The sequence below is a fragment of the Pieris napi genome, chromosome 21 (assembly GCF_905475465.1).
Source record: "Pieris napi chromosome 21, ilPieNapi1.2, whole genome shotgun sequence".
NCBI classification, from domain to species: Eukaryota; Metazoa; Arthropoda; class Insecta; order Lepidoptera; family Pieridae; genus Pieris; species Pieris napi.
The window spans coordinates 2,902,134-2,924,610 of NC_062254.1; the positions used below are offsets into that span (position 1 = coordinate 2,902,134).

Here is a 22,477-nt window from a genome sequence, read left to right on the forward strand (position 1 = left end):
TAAGACCGCTAGGCTATGAGGCCCCTAACCATAATTAATTATAGTTGTAATAAAAAGAGTGGCCTTGATATAAAACATTACATAATACTAATATGTGTCTGCCTCATTTCGTTGATAACCCCGATTATCATTTAAGGCTACAAGCTCTACGGATATTAAGACTTCAGAGAAACAAGTTGGAAGTCAACACCAGCGCAAGTAGATTGATCCACTTAATGTAAGACCAAGCGACATCTATTATCTGCTTTTAGAAATAATATAATGACAACGTGCCAAAGCGCTATTCAAGTGTTTTTGCTGAGTTAAGATCAATCAACCACTCAGTTGGCTTACAAGTGGTAAAAGTAGTATCTCTTTAGGTTCGTCTAGAATGTGAGATAATAAAAAAGGATGTTTAGTAAAAAAAAAGGCTACTAGCCCACAATAGGAATCCCTATGTCGTGGGCAGCTAGTCTCTTCCATTTGACATATTGACAGTACTTGACATAATAATTTATACATTAAAAAAATCAGTAGCGCTACAACCGCTTTAAGTTTGGGCTTCAGATTTCTGAATCTGTTTCATGATTATTTTTCAATCTAATAGGCAAGTAATCAGCCTCCTGTGCCTGACACACGCCGTCGACATTTTGGGTCTAAGACATGTCGGTTTCCTCACGATGTTTTCCTTCACCGTTCGAGCGAATTTTAAATGCGCACATAGAAAGAAATCCCTTTGGTGCACAGCCGGGGATCCAACCAACAACACTGCGCAAATTTTTATATAACTACTACTGTACTAAATTAAACTACTGTTTCACAATAAGAATACTTTCCGTTTCAGTATAGGACAGGTTAGGCTGTTGTTTAAGATTTTTAGTGAATGTATAAAGTTTTGAATCGTCGGTAAAATTTTGTTTTATGAAAGTGGTTAACGTGGGTTTCGTATTGAAAACGTTGGGCGAAGAAAGTGCATTTTTTCGGTAGCTTGTATGTAGATTTGCGTTGTGTATGATGTGGTGTGGTCGGTGTTTGTTTCCAAAACGTCTGCATATCTACGAGCTAGATTTAATGCGTCAACGTTGCAGTTGTTATATGGGCTTTAAAATTGTTTCGCAAAAGGAAATAAGATTTCACTTACCTGCTCTAGTTAGTGCTTATACGATAATATCTAAAAAATATTTTACACAATATCCTGGCTTCATAACACGCTATGTACTCTTTTGGTAAAATAAGTTGCAACGTAATGAAAACATTTTCAATGAAAAATGCATTTTCTTTCCTAATAAAAAACACTTTAATGAGGGCAAGAAATTAACAACACAATCGGCTAATCGTAATTTACTACTAAACAATACATATTACATAAATATCCGTTTACGTTAGAAGTACGACTCTGAGTGCGGATTTAAGTCCTTTTGACAATTTCAGTAGTGTACATTGGCGCGATTAACTTTCTGAATTGGTTTTCATTATCATAAAATTGTAAAGATTACTTGTAGCTCAATACTAATTTTAAAATGTAAAAACAATTTGCGTCAAGCACATATTTGCTTTTAATCACTACTAGGCGCTAACCGGACGTAGATATTCCATATAAATTTTCTTTATATAATCAACGAGAGATTTGATCATGACTGAATTCCACATTAGGATGAGATGCTGTACCGAAAAAATCTTATTAAAATTCTAGACTGGATACTTAAGAAAATTCATGAGTGTCGCCCTAAAAATCCTTTTCACCCTGAAAATGCATTTGAAAGTCTTTTGTTTTATAGAAAAACACCTCATAGTGAACGAAAAACGAAATGTTTTTTATAATATGGATCAAGACTTAAATGTCAAATATACAAAAGTATATTGCGACAAAAGAAATCTAACTGCCATTTCTAGAATTAACACGAATAACAAAAGTATTATTTTTTAAATATTAAAATAAACATATATTCTATAATTCGTTTTCCGTAATAGTTTATTGCGGAACGCATGATATAGGCGGCAATCCTACGCGGGCCTTTCGAATATCGCATTCGAGAACTGTTATCTGTCGAGCCTCCTCGCTGTTGTGATTTAAAAATCGAATTTTGTGATACAGATAAAATAAAGTGTGTGAAAATGATTCGCAGTGCTCTCTTGTGTTTATGGTTTTTTATTACATTGAATGGAGGTGCTTTATCTGCTGAATCTGTGAGTAATTATTAATAAAACTATTAAGCCTAATATGTATTAATTAATTATCAATAAGGTAACAGTAAAACTATTTACTTAAATTAAGATATTTATCATATAATCTTTGTGATAAGTTTACGCAAAACTATAAATAATATAAATAATAATAACTTAATGTTCTCGTTTTATTTTAAAACAAGGAACGAGACACGATATTACTTAGTTCTTTTTGTATACTTTTCTGTGAAAAAATAAAAAAACAAAGTTGTTTTAAATCTACATGAAAAAAATATTTAAAGCTTTTTTGTTAATCAAATGTACTGACGTAATTTTATAATACAGAACTAATACGGATAGTGTAAAATTCAAAATCCCAAATCAGAATTGCTTCTTCTGGTCGTATAAGTTATGCAGATATATTGTTTCTTGCATATATTATACAAAAATACTCCAGTTTCTATTACAACCTTGAAAGCGTGTGACTCGACATACAAGATTAATGTCTGTGTATCATAAACATTCGAATCATTAAGTTTCACAATTATTTTGTTTATTAATTAGTATACCAATTAATTCCACATTATATTTGACAGATGTAGAACGTTATTGAGATTTCTTTTGGGGTCTTAAAATACTAATTGTTGCGTAATTTAAATTGAACAACTATTGAATTAAATAATAACATTTTTATTAAGTTGCTAATATTTTCTAATTTATACATAAATCACAACACATAATTAGTAGTATGTAATAAAACTTTCTAGATAGATAAAATAATTGAAAATAAATTTCATCAAGTCCCCTACGGAAATGCATGGATAGGTAGGTACCCATATCTCAAAAACAACTTTATTTATTTCCTAAGTTGGAATACTATTTAAATCAAAATCTTCTCGATACACTTTCAATATCACATATACTAGTATATCAAACTGTATATTTTAACCAACTTCAAATGGAGGTTTATAGCTTAATAATGCTTTTTACATATTTTATAACTTTATTATTTTTGCGTAAAACATACTCGCTTACTTATAAGTTTCTTTTCTTATATTTAAGTATATATTAAGTTTTCAGTTGATGCGATGATAACAACCATCACAAGGAAACCATAGTCCGACACCATGACGATAAACATCTCAAGGAAACGATAGGGTTAAGATTTCAATTCGACTTAGAGTCCTTCAAAAGGGCGTATCAAATCTTTTAAGGCCGGCAACTCACTCGCGAGCCCTCTGGCATTGCGAGTGTCAGTGTAATCACTTTACATCGGATGATCTCACTGCCTGTTGGCCCCCTATTCTATAAAAAAAGAGTTGATAGTCAAAACTTAGCGCTTAGTATGTCAAATCCAATATGTTTTTGACATTATTTTGACATGAACAAGTAACAAGTCTCACCTTTGAATCTAAGAGTAAGATCCAAAAATCGTGTCAGTTTACGTTTGCCAATGAATGAAACATGGATAAATGCCATTACGTTTAAAGGGCTATCACGCCATTTGATTACTATTGTTCACAATCAATAAATGTCGTATTTATTGCCCCAACAAGTGGTGCGTGGAAATGCAACAGCGCATCAATGCGAATGGGAGAAAGTGTTCACGGGTCGTTGGAACTCGCTTTTGATCTAATTGAATAGAAATCAGTTCGTGAGCAATGTTTATAACATTTTATGTTGTTTTATGTATCACATTTTTACTAGAGAATACGTTCATACAGTGTTGGCCTATTACTCGTAGCTTCAGCGACTGACTCTTATCCCTGAGGTCGTAGGTTCGATCCCAAGTGCACCAATGGACTTTCTTTCTATGTGCGTATTTAACAGTCGCTCGAACGGTGAAGGAAAACATCGTCAGGAAACCGCCTTGCTTTCGACACAAAAAGGCTGATCACCTACTTGCCTATTTGATTGACATATATATTTTACTACTGATTTCTTTATTCAAAAGGTATTTGTTAAATTAAGCCTCTCTCAACAAATCCAGATTATTTATATGCATTCAACACTTGGTCGTACGGTGATGGTAGGTAATCACTCCATAATGTTTTACCACAAAAAGGAAAATACATATATGAAGTAGGCTGATCACCTACATATCTATAAAATATGAAAAGCAGATGTAATAATAATGATATATATGAGACCAAACCCCATTTAGGGTTGTAGCACAGGTTTCCCCAACTATTCCGGGTGTGAGAATGACCAGATGACCTTCGTTTGATGGTGTTTCTGTGATAGGGCTGAAGATAAAGAAGAACAAGTGGCGCTTCTAGCGCTATTGGGGTATCTTTTTTTTATTATACTCTACTTATGATACTCCTTCCATTGTGTCCACAGTCCAGGGACTTTTTCTATCTCTTAAACTTTTACTAAAAAGATACAATACGAGTATCTTAATTACAATAAACTAGTAGGTACTCGAATGTTTCGATCCCCGGCTGTGCAACCATTTTCTTATTAGTTAGTTAGTTTTGTTTGATTATTAATTAAGAGTTTATTTTTGCCTTAATTGTTTATTTTAGCTTGTGTAACACACGTACGGTGCACCACACATTTTATGTATTACTAATATTACAGTCTACAATATATTTTTCCCCCGCCATTTATACCCGTTTAACCTCTGTTATTGCATCAAGCGTATCCATTAAAGGAATTAGCGAATGTTTCCTGTATTACGCAAATATTTGCTCAATGCGATGGTTGTTTCAAGCTTCATTAGTGGCAAACCACACAACCAGGTAAATCAATTAACTGCTGAATCAGACCATTTCATTATGGAAGATGCAAATTGTAATGATGTAAACATTGGTATTCTTCGATTTGTAATCTTTATACAGTTGTAGAAATTTAATTCATAAAATCAATTAATAAGTTAATTCAGTACGTTTAAGTTCAGAGTTGTCTCGGGTTTTAATCCTGGATGGGGCAAAATAATTGCGATGTTAGGAAAGTTGTGGTAGCTCGGCGGTGTTAGAACACTATTGTTATGTGTTAGGGGAGTATGCTTTTGGGCATACGCTTGTAGTCTGAAGTATAAGAAGAAAAGAGTTTGAGAACTAAAATATTATTACAAATTTCATCTTTTCTGTTCTTGGTTCTAAGCTTTAGTTTGAAGCGACATATCTCAATCATAAATAAATGGTTTTTTTATAGATTTATAAGATATAAAACTATCTCAAACGCATCTATTATGAGGTGAAGTGGTATGAAAATATGAAGGCCTGCTTCTTTAAAATGCAAAATCATTATTACTTTCCGGTAAAACTTTTCCAGTTCCTCATATCGACTATCAGCAATAATACGCTTAGATTAAATTTAACATCATAGTAATTGTAATGGACGATCTTTGCTTTAAAATAAAATAAGAACAAAGAATTATTTGATAAAGCCGTTTTAGCATTTAGAAGGACATTAAGCCGATATTGTCCGTCATTTGCACGTGTCAATACATTACAAAAAAAAAGTATCTTTATTAATAATTTTATAAAGGCCGTAACTTCCGATTTGGTCAGTAAACAAACCAAAGTTTGTACTGCTGCGTTCGAATAAGTTATTTAAAGTTGGTAAAGTTATTTGAGACGAAGGTTGCTCAAGTGTTCTCAGAGTAAGCCGAGAATTTCCGCTTACCATGTATCTTATAAAGTTGTTACGTGGAAAGGAAAACAATCCGGCAGTGCTCCAGTACTTAGGCCTCAGGGTGCTGATGGTTATGTTAGGAGGCGACATCACCGCCGTTACTATTTGTACCCTCAGCGAATACTAACCTCTCGAAATGGGTTAATTGTTGAGTGAACTGAAGCACATAATGTCAGTTACCAAACTGTAATAAATAGTTAGTGTTTTGGTAAATATTTTAATCTATTACTGTTTAACGTTGTTTTGTTTCTATCTGTATAATATGAAATAAAAAGGCTTATTATTATTATTATTATTATTAATATATTGTTTTATATGTGATATAAATGTAGTTGGAGTAATCTGTAATGATTAATTTGGTTAAAAATAAATTAAGACAAATAATTCATTCAATATAGTGATTAATAAAGTATCTGTAAGGTTATTCAAAATTTTCGGTTAAAGACGGATAACGGAGCTTAAAAATGTCCGAAATAGTAAAGCAAACAGCCCACACAATGCCTTATTTAGTCTGAATGACAAATAGCAAGGTTGAGAGTTGCGCCCACTTTGTCTGACTCAAGCCTACACGTATTTTATTTCATTACCTGTGAACCATGATTAGATTCTTCACTTCACTTCATATTAATTATTCCTTCCTCATTAATAAGTCCTTATTATTATGGTTCTATGCTGCGGTTTCTGGATCTGTTTCACTGACTCATCGGGAAGAAGGTGATCAATCTACGTCTGATGCACGTCATCTAATCCTGGACTTCTCTAATCTAAATGCAACCACAATTGGAGTTCTAACTTTCAATGCATCGGAATTGCAATTCGAATGCTCGAATACATGTAAACTTGCAAGTGTTCATTTACACGATTTCCACTTATATTCTCTTTTCAAGATTATTATTATTATTATTTAACACTTTGATCCATGAATCTAAATATATAAAACAAAGTGGTGTTAGTTACACCACTTATAACTCAAGATCGGCTGGACCGATGTTAGTTATCTCTTTTTTTGGGGATTCTTCTCCGCTCCGAATAGCAGAATAAGTTACAAAATATGGGATAAGTTATCGAATAAATAAATAAATAATTTAATTTTATAAATGCATATGGTGCCATCTGTTAACAAAACTACGCATCATTTTAAGTCGAATTCGTGTCAGTTCTTGAGGTGAAAGAGGAGATGCATAACCAGGCTTTGATCTTGATCGAAGATATGTGTTACCTCATCAAAAAATGTTGTATATCAGAAAGTGCTTTAACGCAATATTGGCGCTAGAGAGGAGATGCCTAATGTGTAAAACTGGTATTCTTCTTTCGCAATGGCAAGCAATAAAACATTCTGTATTTGCAAAAAAGTTGTATTTATGTTATTACCTTAATGAAATCCCCAAATAAATCTTACTATACTTTAGTTATACAACGATATTATTAGAAGAACGAAGTTAGCCGGGTCAGCTAGTATATTATATTTATAAGGTAACGAAAACGGTAATCAAAAATTAGGGCGATGAAAAAAGCAAAATTTCCAAAGCGATATATTACAATTTACAGTTAAAAGAAAAAAATATAATGAGGAGAAATTGCACTCTACACTATAAGAGGTAAAATTAAGTGGTATTAATATTAGTAATTTTACATTATTTATTAGAAATCATAGTTGATTTTACGTGATTGATGTCTTGTTTGTATTAATAATAGAACTGTTATCAATAAAACACTTTACTATTAAACCTTGTAAACAGCCTCACATGAAGCAGAAAAATCACATTCGCAACGATACACCGCACGGATGAATTACGCAATCAAGGTGACTTATTTAGTGAGCCAAACCAGACTAAAGGCTACTTGCCGCAATGCTTATGGAATCTGACTTATGTAACCATTTTGAAACCTATATTGCTTTGCTCTTGAGGGCTTTCAAAAGACCTATTGCAAATACTAAAATCCTTTGATGAAGAAATCTTTGCGTCTTCCGTCTATGAGGTAAACATAAGGTCATTAAATCGTTATTTTATTGTTAATACAATAGATATTAATAGTAATTAAGTGGTTGTGGTTGTCTTGAGGACAAATGAGAAGTTATGATGCAAATTTAAGGCAATAATGATTCTTGTATTGTTCTTGCGACGTTACTAATTATTTTTTTAATATTTTGCAATGATTGAAGCGGCAATTGATTGAAAAAGGTTCCTACTAAATGAAATAATCGCAGTCGATTTACAAATTTTTATGGCTGTGAAGTTTTTGCCACTCGTGCCTCTACAATTTTCATGTCCTAGATTATTTTTAGAATCAAACAATTTCGGTGCACTTCGGTGTAATTGCGTGTTAAATAATTTTGGGTTTGATTTTTGAGCACAAATATTTCAAACCATACAGTTCGCAGCCTGCCAGCAGAGTAGGACTGACATGTATAGGATAGGTTGATAGGGGGAAGAGTGAATTACACTTTCTGCAATTCCGCTCTTTTCACTCATACAAAGTGTGAGCTGAAGGTGCAGAGGTCGATTACTGGTTTAGGCAAAATCTGTCGCAGACTTCTATCTGTAAAGGATCAGAAAAAGAGGTCAAAAAAGGAACAAAAAAAAATCGTAAATCCGCCATTGAATAGACTCAAAAATGTGTAAGAACGGAACGACACTATTATTAAATAAAGTATTTATTATATAACATTTGCGTCATAAGTTGGCAAGATTTTGGTGTAGTAATAATCTCATCTGACATTTTCCAACATATCCAAAAATACACGAAACAACATACTTGTACGCGTCCACCTCATTTCATTTTTGTAATCAGTCAAAATTAAAGTTAGAACTACTGAGCTGAAATTGTCGTTTATATTGACCTGTTTTTGAGACTATAGAGACTTTGAGATAAAACTTCACGCCTAATAAAACTTAGTAAACAAAATAATAGAATCAATGATAAATTGTTACCTACCTAACAAATATAAAAAAAAATATTCTTATTCAACTCGGAAATAAACACATTTTTTTACATTTATATACAAGACATATAATGTTATACGTAATAAAAGCCTTTCTCTTGATTGTATAATTGTAGATCACAGCACCGATTTCAAGTTTGTACTTCATTTGTCACATTTTTAACACGGAAAAGGTATTTTAATAGGTGTTTATTAAGGTGAATATATTTAACTTAAGGAACTGGACAACATTGTATTCTTAGTAAATATATTACTTAAAATCTCTACTAACATGCTGCTGCTAAACTTTTCAAAACAAAAAAAACAATTTTTCAAAATTTAAAATTGTGATAATTGAAAGTGTTTAAATAAAGTTAATCTATTATCTACATATGAATGAGTAGCCATTAAGTATAAAAATAGTGTTTTTAAAGCGTTTTAAAACACCACAAAAACCACATTTATCATAAAACTTTTACGTAAAGAATACATTTTAGAAGATTAACCCAAACGAAACAAAATAAACAAAATATCACCGTCCACATTTACTTGATGGAATATCAAGTTGAATTTTTTAACATAGAAAATGTATTTTAATAGATGTTTATTAATAAGCTATACAACAATATACAACATTGTATATTAGCAATACATATATCTTAAAATTTCTACTAATATGCTGCTTAGAAACTGTTCAAAACCATAAAACAATTTTTAAAAAATTAAAATTGTGATAATTGGAAGTGTTTTTTTCAATTAATTTTATTTGAAAAACCTTTCATTTGAATAGGATTATTTTATCAACATATGTCTGAAAGATTAAACATGAAGTATTAAAAATAAAAATAGTATTTTAAACCGCATCTTTCATAAAAATTTACGTAAAGAATACGTTTTAGAAGATTGACCTAAACGAAACAAAAAACAGAGTATGTGGGTCAATAACACCAATGTTTATGGCAACTTAGGATTAGCGTGTATTGTACATTGTTTAGCGCATGATTTCTCATGACTATTAGTTAAGTAATTAATATTAATGCAAAAAAAAACAAAAATGATTTGTTGGTTTCTAAGTTTAAACTTATTCCTTACTCATATATGATTTTTTTCCAGGAATCGAGATGCAGGGTTCCTCCCACAGCACCGCAGAAGATCGAACGGGTGATCTCTCTCTGTCAAGATGAAATAAAGCTGTCTATATTAAGAGGTAACGTGTATATTATTTCCAAATCCTTCTAAAGAAAATAAAACCCTGGAAAAACCAAAAATATCTAATTTGCCGAAAATCTTCAGGCTTTGTTGAATTAAATTTTGGTTTAACATATACACGTCAACAGAGTATTTTATTTTTCTTTAATTATTTATATTCACAATAAAATTTTAACCATTAGTGATATACGTATGAAAGACAAAGCGACCAGTTCATATTTTAGTTTTGCATGAATATAATGTTTTTAGAGCTTTAACAATTTGCAATAGATTATACATAATTCGTAAGTATTGACTTAAAATATGTTTATATTACATAAACGTGGTTACATTCCTGTGTAAATTGGCAACAAGGTTTTACATAGAACATTTGCGCAATATTTTCCGTACCATAGAGAAAGCAATAGATAAAACAATATAAGCGAAACTAATAGGAATACAATAGGAACGGACGGCCTCAACTGAGTGAGTCGTTTTGTCCGTCCCAGTTTGCGACATCTAAGTTAAATTTGGTATTTTTAAAAAGCTTAAGATTGACTGATTAAGACAACCGAATCCATATTAATAACAATTCGCTTCGCTTAGTTTGAGTCCAGTTTTGTTCATTAAGAAAAGTAATTGAGTAATATTTGTTAAATTCAGTGGCTATTCAACGCCAGAACTCTTTACCATTCATCTATAACGATCTCAACTGGAGTTATAAGTTTTATATCGTGCGGTCCCAAAGAAGTATATCAAAATTGTATACAAAAACATTGGGACCGCTACAGGAAGTTATTGAACTGCCTTGCGATTCTGTAACTCACTTTTCGAACTCTCACAGCAGTTTTCACAGCGGCGGTCTGATAAGGAGGGAGCTTGTAGTTTATTGTTTATCAGAATGCCGAATCGTAACATGACTGCTTTACGACTGATTTGAGCGCGACCGCCGCTGTGAAAACCGCTGTGAGAGTTCGAAAAGTGAGTTACAGAATCGCAAGGCTGGGCAGGAGTTAAAAACTCAATCCAGCGAACTCTTTAAGTCTTCCCTCAATTCCTTAACAGACTAGATATTAATATATAATTCTGGGTGTTCTCATGTTGATATTTTTCTTAATAGTATTTATGAATTTAAAAAGATTATTCGCGGTGAAGAGTTGCAACCTGAATAACTTAATTTTTTTGTCATTAAATTTAATATATTTATAACTTTGTAATAATTAATATTTAGTAAATCAGCACTGAAGATTCCTCTAAAATGCTGTGTACAGATGTAATTGGACTTCAGGTTTACAAATGTTGTTTAGTGTGTAATAACTGTATTTATTTAGTTATTAAGCTTACGACATAACACACAGTCCTAAATTTACTAATTATTTTACAAAATCTTACATCTAAAATGTGTGACAATTAATGTAAGCATAAATTTCTCAAAAAAAAAATTAAATAGAAATTAAAAAAATACAATTAAAACATATACGATAATACAAGCACAAAACTGTATGTATTTAATAAATCTCAAAAATGTAAAAATAAAAATAAAATAAAGTATCTTTGTCTATCTGTTTAAGAGAAAACGGGACGTTAAAGCGACTCTTGACTATCTTAATCCAAGGTTGCGTGTAGTGAAGGTCACATTGTCAGTGAAAGTATAATGGTTGCACGTAATATTCGGTAATACTCGATTTAATGGATGTGTTATAATATTCTATGAAATATTGTTTGTGCTAAATTTATATGAATACTAGCTGACCCGGCAAACGTTGTGTTGCCGAAACATTTTTTAGTTCAATAAAAATATCTACTATAATAAAAATAGGGGTGATCGTAGAGGGCTGAAAATTAAGGGTTGTATGTATTTTTGTATGCTGTATCATAAAAAAATATTTACTAAAAATTAAAAATTAGGGATTGATACCGTACATTTAGGGGGATGAAAAATAGTTTTCCGATTCGCAGACCTCAACGATATGCACACAAAACTTCACGAAAATCGGTCGAAACGAGGAGTTTAATTACAAACACCGTAACACGATAATTTTATATATTAGAAGATAAGTACTAAATAAAACTATGTATTTAGAAAAGCTGTATAAGAAATTGCTGCGCTGTATTTCACGGGTTCCATTATATAAAAACTAAATAAAATTTATTATAATAAGCAGGCAGGGATCGGCTTTTATTGAATGTTTAGCTTTTAAATGATCTTTAATACAAATCAATGGTAACTATGGTAACAAATACTAGTACAGTATAGTCATCATACATCCACGTTTTATTATTTAGCTGATTCAGTTTTTGTCTTTGCTTAACTTTTACCCTTCGTGTCAAAATTACATTAAATAAAATATTTAAAAGGCTTAAAATACTTATATTCAGATTGCCTTACTACACAGAATAATACTAGTATTAAAAATTTGACACTCATATATACCTACTAGCAGGTCTGCAAAATAACCTTGCGCTTTATTGGAAAGGTTGCCCATTCTCAAGATCGACCTGTATAACATTGTATATGTTGATATATATTATATAATAAGTCCAAATTAAATTATGTGAACCAAATACTTTATAGACCTTAACTTTTATTTAAATAGTAACGATATTTCAATAGGACTATATGTATATGAATATATTTTAATATGTTCTACTTAATTTAATAAATAACTTTATAAATTGCTTAAATTAAAAATCACGTAAATAAGTCCATCAAATGATTACGCTAATTCAATACCATGACACATGATATGTTTTTAAAGAAATAATCCTTTGACTTAACTGTATGTCGATACTTATGAGCTGACTCATGAACAATTCACCAAAGCGATAATCAACCTTTGGCATTGATCGTGACATATTATACATACTCTTAAATATATAAAAGCATATTAAAAAATATAAACTGAACAAGGCTTATAAATATCAAATTGAATAAAGTCCAAGAAATCGTTCAAGCAATATTGATTTATTTAACTTTATTTTGTGTGCTTTTTTTTTGTAGAATTACAGTTAAAACAATCATATTAACTAAAATAATTCTCTTTACACGTTTATTAGAAGTAAATTTAAGTGTTTAATAGACAAATGACGGGTTTGAAAAAAAATTGCCCACGATTAGCAGTTTAAAACCAAAAAATAATATCATAATCTGTTCTGCGGGCGACCAAAAGTGTCAAACAGCTGTATGCGACAATTTACCTATGCAATAAAATACTTCAAGGCTTCTAAGCGATACTGGTGCACTGATGGAATATTTATAAATTACAAGACATCTAGAATTTAAAGTAGATGAAGCACAATGTACTTAATTGTCTTGTCTTGCTCAGTGACATTTACATAAGTACTATTTCTATGTATAACTGTTGAGGGAGCCAGTGGCGTAACTATACCATCTGGGGCCCGTGGCAAATTCTTTTGATGGGGCCCTATCAGTAAAAATCGTCTCGTAGTACTCAGTGTAATTTTAATAAACTTCGAGATTTTCAGCGTACTCAATTACACGTAGTATATGTCCCACTAATGGCCATAGGCCTCCTTAGGCGAGAGGGAATGGTCTGTAGTCCCCACGCTAGCCCAATGCGTATTGGAGACTTCACATTCAACCATAGCACATAATATCTCTTGGTCAGGGGCCCTCTTGGGGCGGAGGCCCGTGGCATTTTGTCAGCCCTGCCACCCATTGTTAGGCCACTGGAGGAAGCCATTTTTACCAAGCAGTTGCACCTTTTTTCTAGCTTACCATTAAATAAACATTTCTTCCGTTCATTCGAGGCTTTAGCGCCTAAGTACCCTTATGTCAAATTCAACACGCTTTTGACATATGGAAGTAATCCTTAGTTGTCTCGGTGATTCTTACCGATGATGTCCGTCCAAAGCGCCGTCATAATTAAACATGCTGTTACATTTATTTAAATTAACGTCAGGAATATATTCGAGGTGAATTAAAAAAATATTCAAGTCATCGTTTAAAAAATAATCACGAATGGTGATTGCATATATCGTGACCATACTTACCCAACACGTTAAAGGTTATTCAATAACCGAAAACACTAAATAGAACTTAATAATTATATCCGCCTTGAATACAATAAGGTCATCTTGATAATATCATCAATATGTTTACTCATTGTTGTGGTTCGATCAGGGGTACAAATCCTAAATGAGGTTAAATAATACGTTATTGCGATTAATGTTGAAACTGCTTCTCATGATAATTATTTTACACATATTTGTTAAGTGATATAGAGATTATATTTCTTAGTGGTAGTTTGTATAGCAAATTGAAATGTGTTTTCCCAACGAAACAATTTTTTTTGACCCTAAGTTTTGCATAGTAGGGTACTGATGTTTGACTAGCTTGCTGTTACTAAACTTCATACATTTTATTTCTTCGTATAAAAATAATATTCAACTTAGCCTTTTAAAATGTGCATTAAATGACACTCACTTGCAAAACTTGATTTAGCTTTTACGCGACGTAATAAAGAATAAGAATTTATATAAGTCGGTGGTTAAGTGAATTGGATATTTTAATATTTTGATCATGGCTATATGTACGTAATGAAGGATGTTATACATAAGGTAAGCACTTGTGAAAACTATATGTATATAGGTGATGTGCAATTAACGAACATAATTATAAGAAATATCCTTTTGGGCAATACAACATATTGTGTTATGTTTCACAACTAAGCGATTCTTAAGGCAATTTCTACCGCGCACCACCACTATGTGGAACCAGCTGCCCACTGAAGTATTTCCGAACCAATTCGACTTAGGGTCCTTCAAGAAAAGAGCGCACCAATTCTTAAAAGACCGGCAGCGCGCTTGCGAGCCTTCTGGCAGTGCGAGTGTCCATGGGCGGCGGTATCACTTAACATCAGGTGAGCCTCCTGCCCGTCTGCCTCCTGAAACATAAAAAACGTAACCTACATAGTAATAATAAAAAAATACAAAAAACGTATTTAAAAAGTTTGTTCCCTGTGGCAGTGTACCTTTAACGCTGGCAGCATTTCCTAGCTGTATTGTGATACATATTCGTTGAGCGAGGAAAGCACCAGCTCTGGGGTCACCGGTAGTATCACCAGGCGCCAACTTAAATCTTTATTTAGCGCATGTGCACTTGAACCCCACGACCCAAGAGTCTCTACTACAAAGGGAATAAAATTGAAGTTGGAGGAAAGATTCTTATACTCTTGTTTTCTGTGCGCTAACGAACTCGTAAACATGAGGAAGAGATTCAGAACCGAGATATAGCGCGAAAAATTACTCCCGTTTGTCAAAATATAAAGAAAAAGAAGTCAGACTAAACAACCCAAAGGTCGACATGAGTCAGGCATAACAACCTGACCCCATATACCCTTTATATTTTTATAGGTCGCATTGATATTATTTTCTTATAGTAATTGTTTTAGAAGGCACAGCTTAACAACTTCTTACAAAAGCCTATGAAGAAACAATCAGTGAAGCAGAAGTAATGATTACGGCACTTTACAAGCATCAAAAATTCTGTAAAACGAATTCAGAGTCATAGCACAGCAATTATCTTATATAATACCCTCTCATTATTTTAATGTCCCAAATTATCACCTTCATAACGGGTTTAAAGATCGCGAAATACAGTTATGAAACAGGATAATTATATTTTAATTCGGCTCACTATCCGTAGTGAGGAATTGGAGGAGGAGGAGGTGAGCTTTACTTTTTTTGCTGGACTTCTTTACCGGCTATTATACAGCGTTTAACCCCAATGAAATTGTCGGCAAAATAGTAATTGTTTCGGATTGATAGGGAGAGAAAGTAATCAGTATTTGATTCAAAATGTAATAATAAAACAGACACAAACTAAGACATGGGGGCCGTTCAAGTATTACGTAAGCAATATAGGGGTGAGGACCCCCCTCTCCCCTATATTGCTTTGGTGATTTCGTCAACAGTAATTTTTTACTTTTTTACACATATTACCCACAAATTGTCTATGCTTGAAAACGAAATGCATTTTCGAGGATTCCTACAAAAAAATAATACGTTTATATTCTTACTATTATTGTTTGAGAGTTTTTTGCTTTTACTGACAAGGGAGCGTTCAAGTATTACGTAACGCAATTTTTGGAGATTATTGGACCCCCCCCCATGTAACTCGCCGTAACGTTTTTCAGTACCCAAGTACAGTACTGTACCCAAGCATAGTAAAACGTTTCGTGACCACCTAGTGACTCTTCAGTTACTATTATGTGGTGTAAGTCGAAAAAAATATTAACGATAACGCGTAATTTAATCCCCGCCCCGCATCGTAACGTTTTACAAAAGGACCCCCCCCCGCCCCTCCCAAAATACGTTACGTAATACTTGAACGCTCCCGACAAGAGGAGGGATGGGGAATAAATTTCAGTAAAGAAAATAATTAAAAATATATAGATAATATTTCATATTAATGTAATAATGCATGTAATTTCATATTACATGTTTTGCTTTAGTGCGAAAATCGGCCATTAATTTTACATGTGAGAGTTATAATCTTTCGCAAATAGGTACACTTGTAACAAGTACGTAATTTCAGCGTCGTATAAGGCGTGTTGTGTGCAATAGGAATATGGGTCAATAGGCAATAGTGTAAAGAAATTCTTTCTCAATCGTACGTTGTGGAATCGTTCGAAACTACTTATTTTTGTTTGGAATTTAATCGCCCATTTAGTCACTATCTTAAGAAACTAAATAAGACCTTATGTAACATTTTAATAGTAATAATTTACACTTTGTAACGACTTACTGCGACAGTCTAAGATATAACGAGATAGATTAACAGTTGTCGTTCAAAAGTTATGAGAGTTTGATTATTACGAAAATCTGTTTTTACTGTTGTGATAAATGTTAATATATATTCTACTTTTGAAGTTTATATATATCTAACATTATTACTTTGTATGTAATCATAGTTTTATAATCTGTTACAAATAATTTAATTTATTATTATGAAACCTTTAAAAATAATAATAAAAAGCGTTTAGTTTACATTTCTTAGTAGTTCTAAAAATAAAGGTTAATTTTGTTAGTATTTGTATTTTGTTTGGCCCTTTTAGGGTAAAGCCTTCTTCATATTTTTACATTTCTCTACAAATCATTCAATATATAATCATTAATTAATTATGTCATACACTTAGTGTTCGCAAACCCACGATAAAAAATATTGGGTATGTCTTAATAAAATAAAATTTAACAGTATAAAACGATGATTACAGAAGCGCTTGATGTCATCAAAGAGGAGCACACCATGCCAGCAGAGAGAAGAAGAAACAAGAGAGAAGTACCGTTCACACACGATGAGAAGAGAATAGCCGGGGTGTGTATCTTCTGTACATTTTGTTACTATTATTATAAATGTATTATGTGAAATTAAAGCAATAACATTTTTCGCACATACGAAACCCTTTAAGGAACTGCTCTTTTAAGCTATAAAGACAAGCGTTTTGACATCTTCTCTATCTTTGTACGAGACAAGGATGTAGGACTTATAGAATACTAGCTGACCCGGCAAACGTTTGTTTTGCCATGTATATTGTATATATTTCTAGGATTTTTTTTGTTTAATAAAAACAACTAACTACAATAATAAAAATCGGGGTTGATCGTAGAAGGGTGAAAATTAGGAGTTGTATGTATTTTTGTATGCTGTATCATAAAAAAAATAAAATCCCCTTATCACTTAGGGGTTCGAAATATTCTCAGACTTACTGAATCAGTCCAGCCGTTTCGGACGAGTATGGGAACGAATATTGTGACACGAGAATTTTATATATGTATTAGATTTGACATTATGACTGTAATTAACACTAAATAACGCGCACAATACATGAAATTAAAATTAGATTTTGCCAATAATTTTCCAATAATCCGCTATTTTGGAACAATAAACATTACTCCAGAATTGCATTAGTCAAATGAAATAAAAATGATTTGGTTTGCAAACAATTATGATTTACGTGCATGCTTCTGCACGACTATTCTACTTATTCCCTCCGATGGTGAGATGATATAACCATCCTGATCTTTTAAATACAATGACTATAGGCCCTTAGAAGTATTAAGTAAAATATAAAGTACGAATCGTTCGTAACTGTAGCAGAATTAATTAATATGTAAAAATGTATTTTTCTAATTTCAGTGTCTACTCCAGTGCGTGTACCGGAAAGTGAAAGCTGTATGTATTGAATTTATTTTATTTTTTACGCCATCAGTGATAGTATGGTTAATCTAACCGTTTCATCTATAATGTGAATTAGCTCGGTTTCTCTTTGTATTGTAAGTTAATTTGCTGCTTTTTAGAAAACAGAAAACAAAGACTATCATTTGTATACATAAATATTTAAGTTTCAACACACAAGCAAGCTTCGATTGCTTGCGAAAACTATTGTTTCAGTTCGTCTATGAAGGCTGCCCTGCGATTCTGTAACTCACTTTTCGAACTCACACACCGGTTTTCGCATCGGCGGTCGCTCTCAAATCAGTTGTGAAGCAGTTTTGTTATGATTTGGCATTCTGAAAAGGTGGGAGCTTATAGTTTATTGTTTATCAGAATGCCAAATCATAAAATAACTGCTTCACGACTGATTTGAGAGCGTAAGGAGAGATCTGACAGTTTTTTTAATATATTTGCAAAAAAGGACAAAGCCATCTCGTTAAAAATCTCTTTTGTACGTGTGGTAATATAATTTTATGAATAAAGTCGAGATCAACTAGCAATTCTTCAATCTTGACATATTACGATTAACTTTTATGAATGCCATAAACCAAGGCACGTTAAAATGAAAAATTACAAAAAATCTGACTTTATTACTTTATAGCCGTCCGTTGGATTGCTCCAATTTGTTACTATAAATAGACAACTTTAATATTATGTGGTTATTCAGTACATAGCATTTTGTACGTTCTTTTGCCATAAAAAATAAAAGAAGCGAAAGCGCCTTTCACAAATTTAAAGGCAATCTGTTTCTTGTGATGCGAAGATATTTGTTCGTGAGCAAGACTTCTAAAAGTAGCTACTTGAGTGGCAATCTGATTTCAAATCAGTGATGCCTACTTTAAGCATCTTGCCAATGAAGATCTCCAGAGTTTTTGGGGGTACTTATATAGAGATTTCACTTACTTTATTCAGATTTTTTTTTAAATAAAAGCAATAAAACTATACGATTTGTATTAAGCCACGAACCCAATTAACAAGCTAAACCAAATGAAAACTCTAAGCGTAGCTATAATTGAAATTAAACAAAAAGCTTTAATACTCTAAGATCGAAAAAACAGTTATTTAATAATACTTGAATGTTTTTTATGCATATTTGAATTTACTTAAAACCGATTGTATAAAACTAAAGGGGTTTTCGATATTTAGGGTATTCAAAGTTGCTCATAGGGAAAACATTCTGCAGAATTTGGCATCACAGAACTTCTTTATGGTACCAGCAGGTAGTGTGTAACAGTGTGTGTGAAGAACCAAACCTATTTCTTAGTTATCAAAATCTCTATAGAAATTAGTAATTGTAGAGATTTCTGAATAAAAATATATGATTTTATTCACTTTCATATTCAACAAGTTATCAGTACTACAAGAACCATAAATAGAGTCCGAAACAAAGTCTCCATAAGAATCTAATTAAGTGTCTGATATTTAAAATTACCGAAATTGAGGCTTGATTGTTAGAATGTGTTCTTGTTGGAACTAAAACTTTCCACATAAAATACTTTAACACGTTCTTCATACATCAACTGACCTATTTCATTGCTGAAATCCCTCGAAGCGATTAAGGTAATTTAATATTTACGACGCAGTCATAAAAGTAAATAACTCCGACTTTCAATTATTGCTATTAATTGAATGTTGTCTGTAAATGCCGATTTTTAAATGAGCTGGTCGCCATCAGCACACATATTATATACAGTACGAAAAATGTTTGCTTTGTTTGTATTCACTACAAGTAAAGTATTCATTACAAGCAGATTTCATCTTAATTTGAATTCGCACAAATTATGAAGGCGCGGTATTTTGAATTTTTAAATACAAATTGTGTATTTCAAAGACATCTAAAAAAAATGATGATTCTGAATAAATATGGAATAATTAGTAAGCCCCTATCATTTATATACTCGTATTACGGAAGATAATGTTTGAAAGAAACGTTATAATCTCCTAATACATCAACAATAATATTTTTCACGTTTATTTATTAATAAAGTTAGTTAATAGTTATAACGACAAAACACAAGCAATTTAGGTCTGGACTACACATTTATTGTTACAAATAAATATCTACTTACTTATCCAGGAATAAAGTAGGTACCATTCTATTGGTAACATATTTTTAAAGCAGTCCAGTAGTTGAGTTACTTCGTGACAAACATAATAATACAACTTTTCCCATTTAAAATATTATTATAGTAAATATAATTGAACGAACCAACAACCTACCATTTCCCTTTTAACTTTTCAGGTGGACGGCTTCGGGTTTCCAACACTAGAGGGTCTAGTAGGCTTATATTCAGACGGCGTCAACGAGCGAGGCTACTTTATGACTGTGCTGGAGGCTTCAAGGGAGTGTTTGATGCGTAACCATGATAAGTTCTCTAGGACAGTGCCTATGGGTATGTACAATTGTACATCAAGAGCAGGAAGTATTTATAATTCATAGACTTTTGGTCGAATTTTGTATAGTTTACAACCTTAATACGCCAGCAGACTAGCGCTGTTAATAGAACTCCTCCTATGGTCTTAAAATCCCACAGAACCATGTTTCGCTTTGGTGCGAACCTGAAGAGTAGAAGTGTAATATAACGGAAAGTTCAGAAACGATAGCGTCGAAATAAAGATTAGGGAACAGTATCACTAGTCTAGCATGCACTAAGACGTGATATACTCGTATGTCCCTTTTTGCGTTTGTTTAAGGACCGATCTGGTCGCCAAACTCCAAAAAAGTCATTGTTTCTTTGCATTTTTCGTCATCATTTCTTGAAGTTAAAATGGAAAAATGTATGGCAGAGTTGAGTAGTTTATGTATCCATTTTGAAAGATCGATACACGATTTAAATAACTTCGCTTGATAGAAAACAAATCCAAACAGCAAATTTTTGACACTTTGAATTCATTTTATGACGAAAATTTATAAAGAAAATTATTTTGAAACTTCCATGATATATTTTATATATATCGCTAGCCAAATAATCCATTTCAGAAAAGACCTTATCGACAACCAGACACTGACAGGGCCTTGTGCCGCGCTTTATACTGTTGCGTTAAAACCTTTTCTATAAGGCCTCTGAATATAGAAGTAAAACAAACAAAGAAATGTTCAATATATTTATATGTTTATATTATAATGTTCATTATACATTTACAAATATGATTTCTCGGTTCAAATCTCAAATTTGGTCTAAACATTATTTTAAAATGTTGCCTCATCTATGTTCTTCCAAGATTTTTAAAAATTATTGTTTTTAAATATTTCTATTTATTTTATTTCAGATAACGGGCTCAATTGTGACATCTCCTTCGACATTTTCGAGTGTATTTCAGACAGAATAGGCGAATACTGCGGTACTTCTGGAATTTGAAAAACTAAAGCAAATCTTATTAGTTACCATGTTAAAAAAATCAAAAAGATAAAGATAAGAAATAAAAAATAATATATATTAAGTACGTTAATGAAAAGTGATAATAATACTAAATTGTGATGCTCAATAACCTAGAATAAGTTTAAAGGATAAATATTAAGGGATTTTAATTGAGTTTTGTTCTAGACGAGTACTAAATCCATTGTCATTTTAATAACAACCATTTTCTTTGGCACATCTATTATCTACGATATATCTATGGTACATCTGTTATCTATGTACCTCTTTAAACTATGGTTGTTCAATCGCGGGGCACGTTACAAACTTGTGACGGGCTTACGGTGACTGCCTTTCCATCTTTATCTAGTTCATAATGTAATTAATTCTTTACTGTCCTAACTTTAATGTGTAAATTTTTAATGAACTGATAGTATTAATTTTTTAATAAAATTGTAAATATACTTAAGCAAACTTAGTGGTTTTATTTTCATATAATATTAAAAATTGAATAACCTATTACTAGAAAAGAAGAAAAGAAAAGAAAGAAAGTAAAATAGAGCCTCCTGCCCGTTTGCCTAATACATAAAAAATATATACATATACGTTAATAAAACAATTTAAAATGGCAATTATATTTTAATACTGAAGCCAACTACTATCTCTACTCTAGGATTTAAACAGCGTTGAGCGACCGCTGAAGTTCAACGAGTTCCAATTTCTCTTTAACATTTTAAATCAAGCAAGACATGTGAATCAAATTTAGATAAATCGTGAAGGAAAATGAACATAGAACACATTCCACAAAATCGAAAAAAAATATTTCAATTGCCTGCGAAAAATTACGAAATCATCGCTGAACAATACAAACGTATTCATGCCTTTAGAAGGTTCTTTCTTATTCATTTGAGTTAATACCGACTAAAGATACAATTAATAGCTAGTCTCGAGGTTGCCTTTACATTTTACCTGGATTATTAATAA

The 22,477-nt window shown here is 32.0% G+C and overlaps 1 protein-coding gene across 1 annotated transcript; it reads left to right on the forward strand.

The window, feature by feature from the left end:
* Positions 1 to 1,991: 1,991 nt before the first annotated feature.
* Positions 1,992 to 21,967, forward strand: LOC125060448 (general odorant-binding protein 70). Its single transcript, XM_047665353.1, has 6 exons — positions 1,992 to 2,166; positions 9,824 to 9,917; positions 17,137 to 17,237; positions 18,060 to 18,095; positions 20,380 to 20,530; positions 21,408 to 21,967. The coding sequence occupies exons 1-6, from the start codon at positions 2,095 to 2,097 to the stop codon at positions 21,494 to 21,496; spliced, it is 543 nt and encodes a 180-aa protein (XP_047521309.1). The 5' UTR covers positions 1,992 to 2,094; the 3' UTR covers positions 21,497 to 21,967.
* The last annotated feature ends 510 nt before the right edge of the window (positions 21,968 to 22,477 follow it).

Coding starts and splice junctions, on each gene's coding strand:
- LOC125060448 (XM_047665353.1), top strand. CDS start 2,095: ATGATTCGCAGTGCTCTCTTGTGTTTATGGTTTTTTATTACATTGAAT. Junction 17,238..18,059: donor ATGAGAAGAGAATAGCCGGG/GTGTGTATCTTC, acceptor TTCTAATTTCAG/TGTCTACTCCAGTGCGTGTA. Junction 18,096..20,379: donor TGTACCGGAAAGTGAAAGCT/GTATGTATTGAA, acceptor TTAACTTTTCAG/GTGGACGGCTTCGGGTTTCC.